Source organism: Drosophila innubila (assembly GCF_004354385.1).
Source record: "Drosophila innubila isolate TH190305 chromosome 2R unlocalized genomic scaffold, UK_Dinn_1.0 1_C_2R, whole genome shotgun sequence".
Classification (NCBI taxonomy): Eukaryota; Metazoa; Arthropoda; class Insecta; order Diptera; family Drosophilidae; genus Drosophila; species Drosophila innubila.
In genome coordinates this window covers 24,703,181-24,720,057 of record NW_022995374.1, presented here as the reverse complement: position 1 = coordinate 24,720,057, position 16,877 = coordinate 24,703,181, and the positions used below count along the sequence as shown (strand labels likewise).

Below are 16,877 nucleotides of genomic sequence, written 5' to 3'. Positions count from 1 at the left end.
GTGTGACAGAGGTGAATTGCATTCGTGGTGAATTCCTATTTACCATCCATCCCTCGATAGTTGCGTACCCGTGATTATCGATTAACGATAACAAGAAACATCTGATGTGTTCTTTTTTTTTATTGAATAAAATTTTCAATTAGCGCTGCCCAAAAGTGAAAAGAGAAAATGTGCTATAAACTGCTTATAATTGCACTACTTATTGGCCTAAGTAGTTGTGAAGTCGTCATCGGCCAGGATGAGCTCGTCGACGAAGTATCCGGCTACTACACAATCGAGGGCAAAGTGTATGCGCCGGAGATTGGGCCCGGAGCTAACCAGGGATTCGCAGTCACATTGCCCAGTGGAAACAAGTGGCAGACGGATCTGTCCATAAGCATCAACAACGGAGAGTACAAGGGCTTTGTGCGCGAGGATGGACAGTTCATAATCAGTGGAGTTCCCTCTGGAAGTTACGTACTCGACATTTACCACCCTGACATATTCTATGAGCCCGTGCGCGTGGAGATCAATCCAAAGGGCAAGTTCCGGGCACGAAAAGTGAACTACATTCAACCGGCGCAGGTTGTCCAAGTGCCATATCCACTGAGGATGAAGCCGCTCATGCGATTCAAATATTTCCAGACGCGTGAGCAATGGAAGGTGAGAATACATTAATTTACACATTTAATCAATAATATAAACGTTTACTTGTAGATCACCGACTTCCTGTTCAGCCCCATGGTATTAATGATGGCCTTGCCCTTGTTGCTGATGTTGGTACTGCCTAAAATGATCAATGATCCCGAGACAAAGAAGGAAATCGAGAACATGCAGTTCTCAAAGGTAACACTCTTGACTGCAAATGTAAACCTTGAATACAAATGTACTTTTACTTCCCACAGATGACCAACGATATGCCGGAGATCAGTGAAATGCTGACATCATTCCTCGCAGGAAAACAGCCAGAGCCGAAGGAGAAGAAGCCAGTTACGGCCAGCAAACAAACAAAAAAACGCAATTAAGATGTGTTCCTTCATTGCCAGTGGAAGGGAACTAGAAAAGTAATTTGATGAAGCCCTAAGCTAATAGAGAAACTACTCTCAGTTTATAGTCAAATATCGAAACATAAATAAAAACTTTCATACCAAATCAATGTGCATTTATTTAAGAAACCCGACCGTCTTGGGTCGCTTGGGTCCCACACGGTCTTCCTCAGATTTAAGCATCTTTACCAGCAACTTGTTCAGTTGCTCACCCATGGAGAGACCAAGTTGAATGCAGTTCAGCATGGTATCCCTGTGCATAGAACCGCCGCCAGTCATATGTGTGCCGGAGAGATATGCTGAAAGTATTTACAAGTTATTAATCATACTGGAATATTGCCTATTTTAGTACCTGTATCATTGCGCATGGAGACGGATACAACCATGCTGACTGCACTGCAGACTTCCTCCTCTGCAGTTGGATCTACCAGACAGTAATCACCAATTTTGCACACTGTAACTAGCAGAGGCACCGCATCAATGCCTATCCGTGTGCAATCGTACGGATTATCTGATATTATTAGGTCCGTAACGCCGGCATCCAGCAGAGTAGCCGTAACCCGGGGCAACTTTGTGTTGTAGAGAGCTGCCTTGGCAGCCAGGGAGACAGCGTCATGCAGATTGCCACCACATTCGAGGATCTAAAGGGAAAGTTCATTTAGAATTGACAGGAAAGTGTACAGTAAGCACTAACCAGAATGTCTATGTACAGTTTCCAACATTGCTGACCCGGAATTAGGCACAAGGTGCGATAATCGAAGGCCAACGGCGATTCGTAGGCGTTTTGAAGGGACAGTATCAATTCTTGGGCTAAATCTGAGCCACCACGGCCTTCAAACTCTGGTGTTGCATTCGCAGAGCTGAAGTAAAGAAACATCTGGGTAGTATAGCTGTCAATCTTTCAGGAACTGCAATTTCCCGCCTTATGTCTTACCAGTCGACAAAGAACTCCAGTTTGCCAAATTCAGGAGTTAATGGGTTTGGCACATCAATTTCTGTTTTAACGCCAACTAAAATATCCGTATTTGCCAATCGCAGGCGTGCTGAGCCACTGGCATTGCTGACCAGACCAGTTTCCAGCTCCATTGGCCGGTAATCTCGACGAGAACGTCCATCACAGCGTAAATCCTCCTTAAAACACAATTTGTATAGCTTATTTCCGCAAGGGCTTTACTACTTACTTCAACGCCATGTAATATAAAGGTTTTCTCTGCTTCACTGAGCGCAACGTATGCCATTCCTTTCAATAAACACTCGCTTGAAGTAGAAGAAAATTGCTTTAAACTGAATCAAAACAAAGTCAACATGTGGATGACCGATATCGATAATAATATCTATCGATATGTACTGTTGACTTTCATATGCATGCCTGCAAGTTGCGTTATACAGCACTATGCCGGTTTGGCTGCTTCGCAACACTTGCCAAAAACAAGCCAGTCATTTCACTCTGCATTTTGCTGCACGAATTACAAATTTTAAAAAATCATCATCAGAATGGGTCCCGATTTTGAGTTCACCGACACCCCCGTCAGCACTGGCGTAAGTCCTACAACTAGAATTGTTTTGAGCAGAATACTACAATTACAATTGCTTACTTCCAGACAACTATTATGGCCGTGGAGTTCGATGGCGGCGTTGTGATCGGTGCCGATTCTCGGACCAGCTCTGGTCCCTATGTTGCCAATCGTGTGACCGACAAATTAACCCAGATCTCGGATAAGATATACTGTTGTCGCAGTGGATCCGCAGCAGATACCCAGGCCATTGCCGACATTGTGGCCTACTCCCTGAACTACCACAGGAATCAGACCAACAAGGAACCGCTGGTTTGGGAGGCAGCATCAGAGTTTCGCAACTTTTGCTACAATTACCGCGATTCCCTGTTGGCTGGTATCATTGTAGCCGGTTGGGACGAGGAACGCGGTGGTCAAGTATACAGTGTGCCACTTGGTGGCATGTTGACCCATGAGGCTTGCACCATTGGCGGCTCGGGATCCAGTTTCATCTACGGATTTGTCAGAGAGCATTACCGCGAAGGCATGCCAAAGGAGGAGTGTGTGGAATTCGTCAAGAAAGGTGTGTACATCATAAGTAATTATTAAAATTCTGCTAACGATTCCCAACTCTTCTTAGCTGTCCAACATGCCATCTACCACGATGGCAGCTCCGGAGGCGTGGTGCGCATTGGTATCATAACAAAGGACGGCATTGAGCGCCGTTTGTTCTACAACACAGAGTCTGGCCAGTCTACAATTGCGGGCTCACAAAGCTTTGTAAACTAAATGGGAATAAAAATGGAATGGATTCTAAATTCACAACTTACGGAGAGAATATAATTTGGTTTTTTTTAAATGTATCTATTGTGTTTCATTTGGCAATGGGTAATTAAAAAAGTCACAAGTCCTTACGTACTATATGATAATAAATAGTCGATGTAGCCTAAAAATACAGTATAAATCTATGACATAAAGTAGTTATCACATCCTTAGATTCAGTTCATTTATAATTATTGTTGTTGACTATGAGCGCGAGTTTATAGACGCCTGCTCTGGTGACATATAAGTAGTCTCCATGGATTTCGACGTGATTTGCTTCTGCTTAGTGAAACGATAATAGATCTCTGGGGTCCACACGAGTACGACCAGGAGCAGCAGCACGCTCTGTGCGTATAAACAGATTACATACGAGTCTGCATAGTCCCGAATCCAGCCAAGCAGTTGACCAACTGTTATCACAATGATACCCTTTGAAATCATGCTGAGACCCAGACCACCGGCTAGTTTGTCTGCTCGGCAGTGCGCTGAGATCGTGAGATTGTTGTTGATCACAGTCGCTGATTTGGTCATGCCAGTGAGCACAGACATGACCAGGATGATGTGCAGATTTGTAGTCTGAGCCAGACAAGCTCGGGCAATCAGCATTCCCGCCGTCCCCAGTAGGAAGACAACACGATAGGGAATCCTCAGACGATCGGTAATGCAGGGCAGCAGCAGGCGACAAATTATGTCCGCTCCAGCCACCACGGACATGCAGTTGGCCACCACTTGGCTGTCGAATCCAGCTGTCTGCTTCAGGAAAGTGGGAAAGACCATGGTGAAGTTAATTGTAGCTGTATACACCAATGCCATGCCAACGATAATGCTCCAAAAAACAATGTCCTTCAGCAGCCCCAAGTCCATGGCTTGGGTTAAACGATGTCCCATTTTGCTGCACACAGTCTCTGACTTTTCCTTGGGTGCAATCACACTGCTTTCAGCTGGTTCTATTGTAATTCTAGTCTGATTCTTGTCCTCTTTATCTGCCAGCAGCTTCATGTGCTTGCGATTGTTGTGCTTCATTGGAGGATTTAGGGGTTTCAGAAACATGGCTCCCAGCAACTGAAAAAGACAAAATGACAGTCAGTTAAAGAAATCTTAATAAGTCAAAGAAATGTGTATACTAACCCCAAACAGTGATAAGGCAGCCATGGCAAGGACTGCGAAACGGAAGCCATGGTTGTGCAGGAAGTAACGCACCATGTGGGGAATGAAGACCTGACCCATGCCAGCTCCGGCCAATGAGAAGCCCACTGCACGTCCTCGCTTGCTGCTGAAGTAGGAGTTAATGGCCATGAAAGTAGATGGGGAAATCAGGCCAAGTCCAAATCCGACAAAGAAACTATAGCCAACAATAAAGTGCCAGGTCTGGGTTGCCATCGAGCACAAGGCCAAGCCGAAGGAAACCATTACACATCCTGTGGCAGCAACATTCCGTGGCTTAAAGCTCTTGATGGCCGGACCAATGAATAAGCCGGAGAAGTTCAAGGCCAAACTGTTGAGATTGGTTATAAGTGCTGCGGTGAATGTGTCCTCATTCAAGCGTTGCAGTTCTCCCACGAATAGTTGTCCAAACACCGATAATATCGACTGGTTCGTCATCTAATAAAAGCAACAAATTATTACACATTTTCATCACAATTACACAGTTACAGTAAACTCACATTGATGACGGCCACGGCGGCGACCACGACCCAGCCAAATCCACCGTCGGGGACCATGCGACTTGTCTGGACATCCATTGCGTATTATCTGATTTATAATACAAAGAGCACTTGAGTAAGAGCCACTGAAATGTTAAGAAAGATAACAGGTAAATAGCGCATTTAAACAATTTGCTAATTATATTTAATGGGCTTATCAGCTTATCAAATCTCTTTATCACATTGCTTGAAATTCGGCTGTCTTTACACCAGAATCCGTCTACCTCCTATACGTAGGGGAAACAACCTCTGGCCAATGGGTTAGACAACCGACTCGAATTGTACGTTAAAATCGTTACAGCAACAACAATAACAACAGCAACCGCAACAATGATAGACAACAATAAAATAAAATAAAATAAACAAAGAACCAACTTACACTCAAGCATTTGATTAAGCGCTGACAAAATGCGAGTGCAGGTTATGTTCATTTTAAGCATTTCACTCTGCACATTTATTTAGATTAATCGTCACAAATCTAATAAAAATTTACATTAAATTGTTTAAATTAGTTCAAAGTCAAGTCGTGTCGCCCAAATGTCAAAGCTGCCAACTCCCCCGAAAAACACAACACACTGTCAATATAGTGGGCTTTGCGATAAGTTGGCAGGACTGTTTAGGTTAAAACAGCTGTTCGTTTGATGCCCGCTGTCGGATTCTTGACATTATTGAACACATTCGGTGTATTTTTAAGCGCAAAAGCATAGAAAATGTGTTTTCTGTGCACACAATGTACGGAGGACGCCGTTGGCAATATTCAGTTTGGGTCCAACGAAGCCGCCTTACTTGATGTGAATAAAATCATCGAAAAGCACTTCTGGATGCAGGTAAGAATTTACAAAGACTCCATGAACTATATTTTAATATTATCATTTAATTATTAGACTAAGGATGCCATTGGACATGTGTGTAGTGCTTGTTGGAACCAATTGTTTGCATTTCACAACTTTTATATGAGCGTGGAGCAGGCACACAGGCTGCTAGGCAATCAGATTCCAATTGGCAAAGAAGCCGAGTTAAGTGAGCAAGTGGAAAAGGAAATTGCCGCAATCGCCGCGGAGGTGGAAGTGGTGATTAACGAAGATGTGGTCAAACAGGAGAATGTGCTAGGCGAGAGCGTTGCGGCTGCAGTGAAGCGGCGACGTGGACGCCCTCGCAAGCAATTGCCACCTGAAACAGGTGCAACAGGTATCGACAGCAGCGAGTTGAAGGCCGTGCTGGAACAGATCAACCTCAACGAGATTAAGATTGAGTTTCCCGAGGCGGACTTGAGCATAGCCGATGTGCTGCAGGATCAGGAAGAGCAAAACATGTCAGACTATCTACAACAAAGCGGCTGTGAAAGCGACGCTGATGATGATGATAATGATGATGATGATGATAATGATGATGATAATGATGCTGATGATGATATTGTTACTGCTCCGATACAGAAAAGGCCACGAAAGAATAAAAAGCGTCGCAACGTCACAACGAAATCAAAATCAAAGGTTGTTAAAAAGGTGAAAACTGAAGGCATTCATAATATGAAGAAATCAAGAGAATTCAATGACTACATACGAGATCACTATAAAGTGCAGTGTCCCATTTGCAACGAACCCTTGGATGGATTCTCCGAGCTGCTCGTCCATGCGCGCAATGATCACAATCAGCGCGGATACGCAGTCTGCTGCGGTCGCAAGTTCTGGAAACGTGGCGTACTCGTCGATCATCTGCGTCGTCATCAGGATCCGGAACTATTCAAATGTCACATTTGTCACCGCGTCATGGGACATCGTCGCAGCTTGGAGCTGCATATGCGTATGCATGACATCAAACAACGTGGACGACTTCATCAATGCGATCAATGCCCAAAGAAATTCTTCAGCTCCGTCGTTTGCGAGCGCCACAAACTGACGCACATTCCCAAGGAGCAATGGCTTGTCAACTGCACCAATTGCAAGAAGACGTAAGCCGACATTATCTATCTGCTATATATATAAAAATTCTTTGACCTGACTGACTCACTGATCATTGCACAGCCCAAACTATAAGACATAGAAGACTAAAATTTTCACACAACATAGATAAGACAATTATATTTATATACATTTAAGCACTTCAATTGAAATTTGTGTTTGCAGCGATATCTATGTATATAAAATTCTTGACCTGACTTACTCACTTACTAACTGACTCACTAATCATTGCACAGCGCAAACCATAAGACCTAGGAGGCTGAAATTTATTCTTGCAGCGATATCTACCTTCTTTATATATAAAATTCTTTGACCTGACTTACTCACTTACTAACTGACTCACTAATCATTGCACAGCACAAACCATAAGACCTAGGAGGCTGAAATTTATTCTTGCAGCAATATCTATTTTCTATATTTATAAAATTCTTGACCTGACTTACTCACTTACTAACTGACTCACTGATCATTGCACAGCCAAACCATAAGACCTAGGAGACTGAAATTTAGACACAACATATATGAGACAATTATCTATATATACATTCAAGCAATTTAATTTAAATTTGTGTTTGCAGCTTCCCAACGGAGTATCTTATGCAGCAACATGTGAAGCTGGTGCACCTGAGAAAGTTTGACAAGATCTGCGACGTTTGTGGGAAGTCAGTACGGGGCCGTGAGGCCTTGGTCCGCCACATGAAGGAGCACACTGGGGCACCGCAACAGGTCATCAAGTGTGACCTGTGTGACTCAACGTTGACCACGAAATACGGTCTGGCACGGCACATTAAAATGATGCACACCGCCGAGAATCTGCAGCCAATCCAGTGCGAATATTGCCTTAAAGTATCACCCAGCCTTCAGGCCCATCAGCATCACATCAAATACACCCACAATACGGCACGTACGCACCAGTGTCCGATGTGCGAGAAGGCCTTCAAGCGTCCCAATGAATTGCGCGTAAGTTCTTTGTGCAGTGATTCAGTTGTACAAATAAAAATAAACAATTTCTATTGTGATTGCAGGAACACATGACAACTCATACGGGCGAGGTGTTGTATACCTGTCCGCACTGCCCAAAGACCTTCAACTCGAATGCAAATATGCATGCGCACCGCAAGAAAATGCACTTTAAGGAATGGCAAGAGTATCATCATCAGCATCACTCACGACGACGCAACTCGAACACAATCATCTCCGTGAGTGTGCGCAAGACAACGGAGAGAGCGTCCGCTGGGACAACAGAGGCGACTAACGAGGTGGTCGTCGAGGGATTGGAGTGTTGATTAAGTGCCCTTTGACATAATAATAATAATTATAATGAATATGTTCACAATAACATTGAAATCACTCTCAGATTTCGGCGTAATCAGTGTATAAATTTTAAAAAACAATTTGTAGCTTGTTTAATTGAAAAGCCAAGCGTTTAATGGAAAAGCAAAGTCTTGAAACCGGTTCAAGCCAGTTCACTGAAAGCACCGAGCTCATCATGAACTGGTATAGTACAACAGAGCTTGGTCTTATCACCACATTAAGGTCGAATCTGGTACCGTTGCGTCGCCACATATGTGTGTACATATAGCGCATGGTTCAGTATTCGGAGCAAATAAATTAATATGTTTACACCATTATTATTGAGCGGACTTCTATCGATCAGAGCCTAGACAAGACACTCATGGTGTAGTGTCTGTCATCGGTCGGATGAACCGGTTTAAGTCAGTTTAAAAGTGGATTCTAAGCCTTATCAGTGGATTTGCATTATCAGTTCAAAGGTACGATCGGCGTGTATGTTTCTTGTTGTTGCTGCTTATATTATTATTGCCCGGCAGCATCTTCAAACTGTGCCATCGGTTCACTAAGCATGACATAAAGCAATTTTTGTATTGGTGGGTTTTTAATTTTAAATAAATTCCGGTGAAATCCTGTTTACCTATGGAATATTTTGTGTTTTTTTTATAATAATTGGGACTTTTCAGACCATTCGTCTGGTGGAATTGGAATTGGAATTGTGAAATACATTTTTAGTCACGTTGCAGTCTAATATTGATTGAAATTGTGAATTTTTATTGACAATTTGACAATAATGCAGGCGTAACCAAATCCGCATCTGCAACGTCAACTGCACAAACAATTATGCATGTGTGATTAATTAAAAAATTAATTTTTCAACTTACCTACTAATGAATCGTAGCGTAACTTCGCACTAGTTTTCTTATATTTGTTAAAAACAAGTTAATTTAATTTATGACTATCACTGTTTACACGTTTTATGTCTTCAAGTTGATTGGGGGCTTATTCAGAAGTTCCCACCGAAAAACCTTATCACTCGACGAGTAAATATTGTTTGGCTGTCTGGTCGCTGTGTTGTGGTATTTATTGGCATCACCTTAACAGCAACCAACACAACACAAGAATTGTTTCCAGAATACTTTGAGATCAGCATTCAAAAATTGCAAGCACTAGTTTTGGCGCCAAATAACCGCATGGTGAAATTGATAAGCTATAGACACCTCACTTCGTAGCAATCAGCTTTCAACAGACTTGCTGCATTGCTGTTAACAACAGTTAAATAAATACTAGATTGATTTGATCTTTTTTTCTCGCATTTACTTTTTTTAATACAGTCAATCTTTTTTTTTATTAAATTTTTTTTTTATTTTACGAAACAGCGAGAAAGTTTCAGAATGTATAATTGCCCTCGCTGTTAATAACAGCAAGGGAATCTGTTAAGTTTTACACCGGTGGACACCCCAAACGACAACGCCAACCGACCCCAACACTGACGGCCAAGCTTGCCATCACTGACAAAATTTGCAAATTTTAAAATGCAAAAAAACTCAATAAAAGTTAATACATTTTATGAAAAATAAAATTTTGAAATTAGACAAAATTAAGCTTAACATTTTAAAAAAGGTTTGAAGTTCGTCAACCGTCGGGAAGAGAAGTTATCTAATTTAACTCGAAAAATAAAATTATATTATATCAAGAAATTCTAAAAAAAAAATTATGCAAAAATTTAAAAAATTCTAGAAAATAAAAAATCCCAAATTAACTACAAAAATGAAAAACACCCAATTTCGGAAATGTACTTGTTTTTTTTAAGTACAAAAAAACAAACTAGATCGGAAACTTTTACCGCATGGGCAGCCCTTGGTTTTAGGACTCCACGCCGCCATTATAACGGGATTTGTTTGAAGAAATGGCGGATCATACAAAATTAGCACCAATCCCCGTATATTTTAAAAGGGAATATATTTTACGTAAGGGAGCGGAAAGGGAAAAGAATGAAGGAAAAAAAAACAGTCGCTGCTGCCGCTGATCAAAGAAGGCGTCGGCGTCGTGGTCGCAATGACGATGATAATGATCATGATGATGAAGCAGCAAAACAGCCGGTGGAGGAGGAGGATGAAGAAAGCGAGTTGGAGGATTGCTGGAGCTTCTCTGGCTGTGTGCATTATGCGAGTCGCACGACATCCAAAGTCGAATCCCAATCAATCAAATAAATAGAGGGTAAGAAACTAAATGGAAAACCAATCCTGTCAACAAATCCTGGCCGTTATTTTAATATATAATTTAAACAACAAACAGGATAACAATTAACTTAATTAAATCTTTTAAATCCAACAGAGTCGTGTTATTTATTTATCCAATTTCAAGAAGGAGAAGGAAGGACAACAATTAAACTGTTATTTATAATCTGGAAAACATCGTTATTATGAATATCATATTTAATTAACGAAAATGTGATGGAAATTTAAATCAACAAACGAAATATTGGGAAATATGTTTTGTGACCTACAATCAGGGATTTAGTTCGTTCGTTCAGTTCAGGGTTTAGTTCAATAGAATCCGAACGACGTTCATACGAATTGATTGCACTGACTACGACGTGTCACACACACGCGCACACACATCCACACAAGTGTGTTTATTTTTATGAATAATTGTTTTTATTTTACGTGCTAGAATTCATCACAATGGTCGACGATAGCACCAGGAAAACACTAAGCAGCATTCCATTGCTGCAGATAAGAGCTGGTCCACGTGAAAAAGATATTTGGGTGCAACGCCTAAAGGAGGAATATCAAGCACTGATAAAGGTAAGTAGTTATAGAAACGATATGACAAATACGGAACATTGATAGGTTTATTTAATTTAACTGCAGTATGTGGAGAACAACAAGCAGTCTGGCAGCGATTGGTTTCGCCTGGAGTCGAACAAGGAGGGCACCAAATGGTTCGGCAAGTGTTGGTACATGCACAATCTGCTCAAATACGAATTCGATATCGAATTTGACATTCCCGTTACGTACCCGACAACGGCACCGGAAATAGCATTGCCGGAACTGGACGGCAAGACGGCTAAAATGTATCGAGGCGGTAAAATCTGCTTAACGGATCACTTCAAGCCCCTGTGGGCTCGCAATGTGCCCAAATTTGGCATTGCCCATGCGATGGCATTGGGCCTGGCGCCCTGGCTGGCTGTGGAAGTGCCGGACCTCATCGAAAAGGGCATCATCACATACAAGGACAACTGCTGAGGATACGCCTATTGCACGCTCCAACTCTGACTTTAAGAACAAAACTCCCCATAGACAATTTAGACACGTTTTGATTTTCCGTATATAAAAAAAGCATTTTTTATCTTATTTTGTACTTTGTTATTTCAATTCACTTGAACAAAAGTTTTTCAGTAATTCTTAAATAATTCCATTGAAATTTCTGTATATATTTTGACTAAACTGAAGAAATGCTCAATTTGTCCATATTCTATGCGATTTTACTTTGTTATACTGTTGTAAAATCTACTAGAAATGTGTAACGAACTAAAGAAGGCGTGGCAGAGCCCGTAAAGTATATATAGATCATTTACTATAACTCACAAAATACAAATTTTGATTGCAGATACATTCGGTATATACTTTTCTATTGTGTAAAAGTTGTTTATTTATATCTTGTATAATCTTCATGTTAAGGACGAGATATCCGAAATATTTAAATTGAAAATTTTTTATTGGCGTTTTCTGCAAAACCATTGTGTTTTAAGTTATCATGATTAACTTTTTTGCTGCAGGCAGAAACCGAGTTTCAGAAAGTACAACTGTCTATAAGGTATTATCCTGTATATATCTGATGAAATTTGGTTAAAATGAGACCATAATAACATATAGAATACATAGAATCAATGGCTCAAAAATTAAACGTTATTAGGGTAAATAATTTTAGGTTTTTTTTTGGCATTCTCCTACCCAATTCCAAAGATTATGTTTATGGTACAGTCTTAAACATATTTGGTTAATATCGGACTGTCTCGAATCAACTATTTCGGGATTTCTGTACAATTCCGGCATTATTACCGGTACGTACCGTTACAACAATTAAATTAAAAAAAAAAAAGTTATAAAACAAAAATATATTAACAGATTTGTACATACCATATTTACGCATTTTATCGAGACAAAGCTAACTTAAATTTTAAGAATTAGTGTAATAGAAAGCAAAATGATATACAGTACATAGAAAAAAACATCGAGTAATTTGTTATAAAGTGTATCGAAAGCGTACCGGTACAAACGTATAGTTTGCGTTTCTTAAAAAATAACTTATTTTCGTCCAGGTACCGGTACTTAAAACGAAACCGTTAAAATCGGTTAACGGTTCCGGCTTATTCCCTAGTTTAAATGTATGTAACAGGAAAAAGTGTGCGTCAATTTTTTCACAAAAAATTTTAGTCCAAAATTATATTTAACTGTCAATTCTAAGATGTTTTCACAAAAAACCATCGCTCTAAAAATTAATTCTTTTGAAATTGTTATCAAGAGTGGCCCAAATTTTCAAAAAATCAAAGGGCTAATTGTGCTTAAAACATAATTTTAGACTAAAAACCAGGGAACAATACAGGAACTGGTACCGTTAATGGAAATTAACCTTCAAATCTGTTAACATATTTTTGTTTTATAACATTTATATATGTTTTGTTTTAATTTATTTGCTGTACCGGTTCTGGTAACGGAACCGAAAGAAAAATAAACCGAAATAGAACCGTTTACCGAAATAGCTGTGACGGGACGTACCGGAACCAAACCGAAACCGATATTTATGATGATGAATTTAAGGTAAGAGTTAGTTGGCGGTCTTAACTTTTCCTTTTTCATTGAATTTTAAATATTTATAATCAAATTTCTTAGAAGATTCAGTAAAAAAGATCATGTTGCATTAATTTTAAAATTCAGTTAAAAAGAGACCGCTAACTAATTTTTATCTTTAAGTTCGTCGAAAAACGTCCTATATTTGGGTTTTTAGACCCCGTACTTAAAAAAAGTACAGGGGTCTATTGGGTTTGTTTTAACGAATATGTGCGTAACAGAAGGAGGCGTGGCAGTATATATATTCTTGATCAGCATCAATAGCCGAGTCGATATAGCAATGTCCGTCTGTCTGTCCGTCTGTATGAGCGCCTAGATCTCAGGGACTATAAGAGATAGAGTCACCAAACTTGGTATGTAGGTTCCTCTATATTGCAAGCAGATCAAGTTTTTTTCAAAATTCGGCCACGCCCCCTTTATCGCTCACAAATCGAAAAAAAATTTCATATCCAAATTATAAGAACAATTTAAAAGCTAGTGACACCAAATTTGGTATGTAGATTCCTCTATCTTGCAGGGAGGTCAAGTTTGTTTCTTTTTTGAATCTCACCACTATATCATATAGCGGCCATAGGAACAATCGGTCGAATATCAAGTTTTAGTATGGAAAACTTTTTTGTTTTATGAGATATCCTAACCAAACTAATACAATAAGCAAATGATTTAGTTTTAAATATCCTGTCCAAAGTTGGTTCAAATCAGACCACTATATCATATAGCTGTCATAGGACCAATCGGGTTAAAATCAAGCAGGGACTGAAAATAATGATTATTGTTAAAAATAGCTACATAAAAAATCAGCCATAAGGAGAAGTTCAATTTTTGTTTTGAATGTACCAAAATTGTTGTTATTTGTATATCTCTGCAAATAGCTAATAAACTTTTATTTGAGTTATAAAAGAAAAAAAATCAAAATTAATGGTTATTTAAAGACTTGATTTTTTAAATCACATTTAAGAATTATTTGTGATCAAAAAAATTAAGAATAATAATTATTATTGATTTTTATTTTATTAATCTTTCATAAGAGTCTTTAATTTTTTTTTGAATAAAAGTCTTTAAAGACTTTGAAGACTTTTATTTTGATAAATAAAATAAAAGTTTTTAAGGACTTTTACGATTTGAAAACTTTTGAATAAAAGTCTTTGTCAATATCTTCGCTTATACTCAAGATAAAACTTTTAAAATTACAACACCAGTAAAACCTACGACATTCTAAGAACCTTTATCCTCTACTAACCAACTACGCTCTTTTTCGCACAGCGGGATCAATTCACAATTTTTTGTTGCCATAATCATATCTCTTAATCCAATAAAGATATTTTAATTTAAAATAGTGGGAAATTGGCGATAGAAGGCGGCAGCTAGTTATCTTTCATCAATCTAGTGAATTTGTTAACGTGAGTTCAAATACTATTATTATTTTTTGGACTCAAAAAATATTTTTCTGTTATTCCAACTACTTCAGTACTTTTTTTTACAATGTAATAGGGGAAAATTTTTCCATAGTTGATGTAAATAAAAGAAACAAAGTGTGTATTTTTTAAATTTTTATCTTGATTATAAGCGGATATATTCACAAAGACTGTTATTCAAATTTTTTCATATGACAAAAGTCTTTAAAGACTTTTATTTCATTCCTCAAAAATAAAAGTCTTTTGAGACTTTTAAAATTTTAAAATCAGAAAGACTTGAAAGACTTACTAAAGACTAATAAAATAAAAATAAAAAATAATGATTAACTTTAATTTTTATTTTTTTTTAAATAAAAATAACTATTAATTTGTATTTATAAAATAAAAGTCTTAAAATAACCATTAAAAGTGACTTTTTTTGGATATTCCTCATAACAGTTATGGTCCCTGAAATCAAGTCTTAGTATGAAAAACTTTTTAGTTTTTTGAGATATCGTAACCATACTTATAGAATATGCATTTAAGTCAGTCTTATACATCCTTACCGAAGTTGGTCCACTATATCATGTAGCTGTCATAGGACCGATCGGGGGAAAATTAAGTCTTAGTATGAAAAACTTTTTTGCTTTATGAGATATCGTAACCAAACTGATAGAATAGAAATAAAACTTGGCTTTATATATCCTGTCCAAAGTTGGATCAAATCGGAGCACTAACCAAACTGATAGAATATACATAATACTTGGTTTTATATATTCTGTTTAAAGTTGGTTCAAATCGACCACTATATCATAGAGCTGTCATAGGACCGATCTGGCGAAAATCAAGTCTTAGTATGAAAAACTTTTTAGTTTTATGAGATATCGTAACCAAACTTATAAAATATGCATTTAAGTTAGTCTTATATATCCTTACCGAAGTTGGTTCTAATCGGTCAACTATATCATATAGCTGTCATAGGACCGATCGGGTAAAAATTAAGTCTTAGTATGAAAAACTTTTTGTTTAATGAGACATTGTAACCAATATGATAGAATATACATTTAAGTTAACTAAATATTTTTAATTTTTTCCATTGTTAGTTTTTGCATAGTAGGTACGGGGTCTCCGACAGTCGAGTATGCTAGACTGTAGCACCGTCCGACTAGTTTTTTTTAGAGTAAGGTCGCCGCTAATAGACAATGTCCAATATATAAAATACGTATACGTATTTTTATAAAAATGGGAAGCTCGAAATTGATTTCAGTCCCATGGATTCTTGGGCAAACCTTCTTAGAATACATTTAAGATTAAAAATTTAAAAACAGATATGTCGCGAAATGTGGATATGCCGATCCAAGAATGGATTCACAAATAATTTGCTTACGTGATTTTAAAGTTAATTCGTAATAGCATTTCCTTTTGCAAAATAAAAGTAAAGGAACAAAATTTTGTGTGTTTTTATCCACATTTGATATATTTATGCAATAATTCCGTCTTCGTGGTTTCCAAATCAAATTTAAAGTTAGAAACTTGTTGATCATTTCCCTTTTTATATTAAAATATTACTCTTATCAAAAAAATTTGATTAGGCGACATCCAAATTTCTCTCATAGCTCCAATTTAATAATTTGGTATTTGAGGGCCATGTGCCAATTCCCAAAGGGATTTCAGCTTGAACATAACATGAAATTTGTGGAAATTCCAAGTTCCCAAATGTGATTTACGTTCTAAATATGTGGATAAGCATACGTATATAAATATATGCAAATTCATTGGGGATCTATACCTAAAGCCCTATATTCACTCGAAATGAAACAGCCACGATATTAATAACTCGACATATTTTCTTTAAATGTTTATATGCTTGATAAGCCGGAGGAAGATTTGGAATTAAAGCAGAATCTATTTCAAACTTAAATGCTGCTCCTGTTTTTAAATAAATATGTAAAATCTTTAACTATTTCTGGGTAGGCTTCAAACCTACATTTAATTTTTATACCCGTTACTTAAAAAAAATTTTAAAGGATATATTGTGTTCGTTGAAATGTTGTCTGTCCGTCCGTATGAACGTTAATGTTGATAATGTTAGAGACTATAAGTGCTAGAGCAACCAAATTTGGCAGACTTCTATAAAGCCCATGCTGATGAAGTTTATTTTTAAATTTTGTCGCGTTCCCTTCTGCCCCCAGAAATCGCGAAAAGCCACCACATCTTTAGTTTTTAAGATATACTATATTTTCTTGTTAATATCTTTTTGTACTAGTGGAAACCGTTTTCCCTCTTTTCTTTTGAATCAGAGAATTATGTGTGATCCCTTAAATAGTTTATACTTT

The 16,877-nt window shown here is 38.1% G+C and overlaps 6 protein-coding genes across 8 annotated transcripts; 4 read left to right on the top strand and 2 right to left on the bottom strand.

Annotated features, from left to right (window-relative positions):
* The first annotated feature begins 168 nt into the window (after positions 1-168).
* Positions 169-1,131, top strand: LOC117784367 (ER membrane protein complex subunit 7 homolog). The gene is made up of 3 exons (XM_034622091.1): positions 169-642; positions 697-825; positions 885-1,131. The coding sequence occupies exons 1-3, from the start codon at positions 169-171 to the stop codon at positions 1,002-1,004; spliced, it is 723 nt and encodes a 240-aa protein (XP_034477982.1). The 3' UTR covers positions 1,005-1,131.
* LOC117784366 (exosome complex exonuclease RRP42) lies at positions 1,120-2,341 on the bottom strand. The gene is made up of 5 exons (XM_034622090.1): positions 2,207-2,341; positions 1,960-2,156; positions 1,720-1,885; positions 1,378-1,666; positions 1,120-1,324 (listed from the first exon to the last, which is right to left on the bottom strand). Exons 1-5 carry the CDS (start codon positions 2,261-2,263, stop codon positions 1,143-1,145), a joined length of 891 nt encoding a protein of 296 aa, XP_034477981.1. The 5' UTR covers positions 2,264-2,341; the 3' UTR covers positions 1,120-1,142.
* A 73-nt stretch (positions 2,342-2,414) lies between these two features.
* LOC117783134 (proteasome subunit beta type-6) lies at positions 2,415-3,347 on the top strand. The gene is made up of 3 exons (XM_034620358.1): positions 2,415-2,564; positions 2,627-3,101; positions 3,159-3,347. The coding sequence occupies exons 1-3, from the start codon at positions 2,520-2,522 to the stop codon at positions 3,305-3,307; spliced, it is 669 nt and encodes a 222-aa protein (XP_034476249.1). The 5' UTR covers positions 2,415-2,519; the 3' UTR covers positions 3,308-3,347.
* A 14-nt stretch (positions 3,348-3,361) lies between these two features.
* LOC117783133 (monocarboxylate transporter 13) lies at positions 3,362-9,327 on the bottom strand. Of its 3 annotated transcripts, none has more exons than XM_034620355.1 (4): positions 9,176-9,327; positions 5,005-5,129; positions 4,469-4,942; positions 3,362-4,402 (listed from the first exon to the last, which is right to left on the bottom strand). In XM_034620355.1, the coding sequence occupies exons 2-4, from the start codon at positions 5,080-5,082 to the stop codon at positions 3,545-3,547; spliced, it is 1,410 nt and encodes a 469-aa protein (XP_034476246.1). In that variant the 5' UTR covers positions 5,083-5,129; positions 9,176-9,327; the 3' UTR covers positions 3,362-3,544. The 3 variants fall into 3 exon arrangements, with proteins under 3 accessions (XP_034476246.1, XP_034476247.1, XP_034476248.1); XM_034620356.1 differs by lacking the exon at positions 9,176-9,327 and adding an exon at positions 5,423-5,616; XM_034620357.1 differs by lacking the exon at positions 9,176-9,327 and having other exon boundaries at positions 5,005-5,297.
* LOC117783132 (transcription factor grauzone) lies at positions 5,636-8,395 on the top strand. Its single transcript, XM_034620354.1, has 4 exons — positions 5,636-5,870; positions 5,928-6,991; positions 7,580-7,961; positions 8,027-8,395. Exons 1-4 carry the CDS (start codon positions 5,754-5,756, stop codon positions 8,285-8,287), a joined length of 1,824 nt encoding a protein of 607 aa, XP_034476245.1. The 5' UTR covers positions 5,636-5,753; the 3' UTR covers positions 8,288-8,395.
* Positions 9,328-10,880: 1,553 nt separating the features above from the next.
* LOC117783398 (ubiquitin-fold modifier-conjugating enzyme 1) lies at positions 10,881-11,651 on the top strand. The gene is made up of 2 exons (XM_034620797.1): positions 10,881-11,101; positions 11,168-11,651. Exons 1-2 carry the CDS (start codon positions 10,979-10,981, stop codon positions 11,540-11,542), a joined length of 498 nt encoding a protein of 165 aa, XP_034476688.1. The 5' UTR covers positions 10,881-10,978; the 3' UTR covers positions 11,543-11,651.
* The last annotated feature ends 5,226 nt before the right edge of the window (positions 11,652-16,877 follow it).

Coding starts and splice junctions, on each gene's coding strand:
- LOC117784367 (XM_034622091.1), top strand. CDS start 169: ATGTGCTATAAACTGCTTATAATTGCACTACTTATTGGCCTAAGTAGT. Junction 643..696: donor AGACGCGTGAGCAATGGAAG/GTGAGAATACAT, acceptor GTTTACTTGTAG/ATCACCGACTTCCTGTTCAG. Junction 826..884: donor AGAACATGCAGTTCTCAAAG/GTAACACTCTTG, acceptor TACTTCCCACAG/ATGACCAACGATATGCCGGA.
- LOC117784366 (XM_034622090.1), bottom strand. CDS start 2,263: ATGGCATACGTTGCGCTCAGTGAAGCAGAGAAAACCTTTATATTACAT. Junction 1,886..1,959: donor CTGGAGTTCTTTGTCGACTG/GTAAGACATAAG, acceptor TCTTTACTTCAG/CTCTGCGAATGCAACACCAG. Junction 1,325..1,377: donor CTCCATGCGCAATGATACAG/GTACTAAAATAG, acceptor AAATACTTTCAG/CATATCTCTCCGGCACACAT.
- LOC117783134 (XM_034620358.1), top strand. CDS start 2,520: ATGGGTCCCGATTTTGAGTTCACCGACACCCCCGTCAGCACTGGC. Junction 2,565..2,626: donor ACACCCCCGTCAGCACTGGC/GTAAGTCCTACA, acceptor GCTTACTTCCAG/ACAACTATTATGGCCGTGGA. Junction 3,102..3,158: donor TGTGGAATTCGTCAAGAAAG/GTGTGTACATCA, acceptor AACTCTTCTTAG/CTGTCCAACATGCCATCTAC.
- LOC117783133 (XM_034620355.1), bottom strand. CDS start 5,082: ATGGATGTCCAGACAAGTCGCATGGTCCCCGACGGTGGATTTGGCTGG. Junction 4,943..5,004: donor CCGCCGTGGCCGTCATCAAT/GTGAGTTTACTG, acceptor TGCTTTTATTAG/ATGACGAACCAGTCGATATT. Junction 4,403..4,468: donor CTGCCTTATCACTGTTTGGG/GTTAGTATACAC, acceptor TGTCTTTTTCAG/TTGCTGGGAGCCATGTTTCT.
- LOC117783132 (XM_034620354.1), top strand. CDS start 5,754: ATGTGTTTTCTGTGCACACAATGTACGGAGGACGCCGTTGGCAATATT. Junction 5,871..5,927: donor AAAAGCACTTCTGGATGCAG/GTAAGAATTTAC, acceptor TTTAATTATTAG/ACTAAGGATGCCATTGGACA. Junction 7,962..8,026: donor AGCGTCCCAATGAATTGCGC/GTAAGTTCTTTG, acceptor TTGTGATTGCAG/GAACACATGACAACTCATAC.
- LOC117783398 (XM_034620797.1), top strand. CDS start 10,979: ATGGTCGACGATAGCACCAGGAAAACACTAAGCAGCATTCCATTGCTG. Junction 11,102..11,167: donor AATATCAAGCACTGATAAAG/GTAAGTAGTTAT, acceptor ATTTAACTGCAG/TATGTGGAGAACAACAAGCA.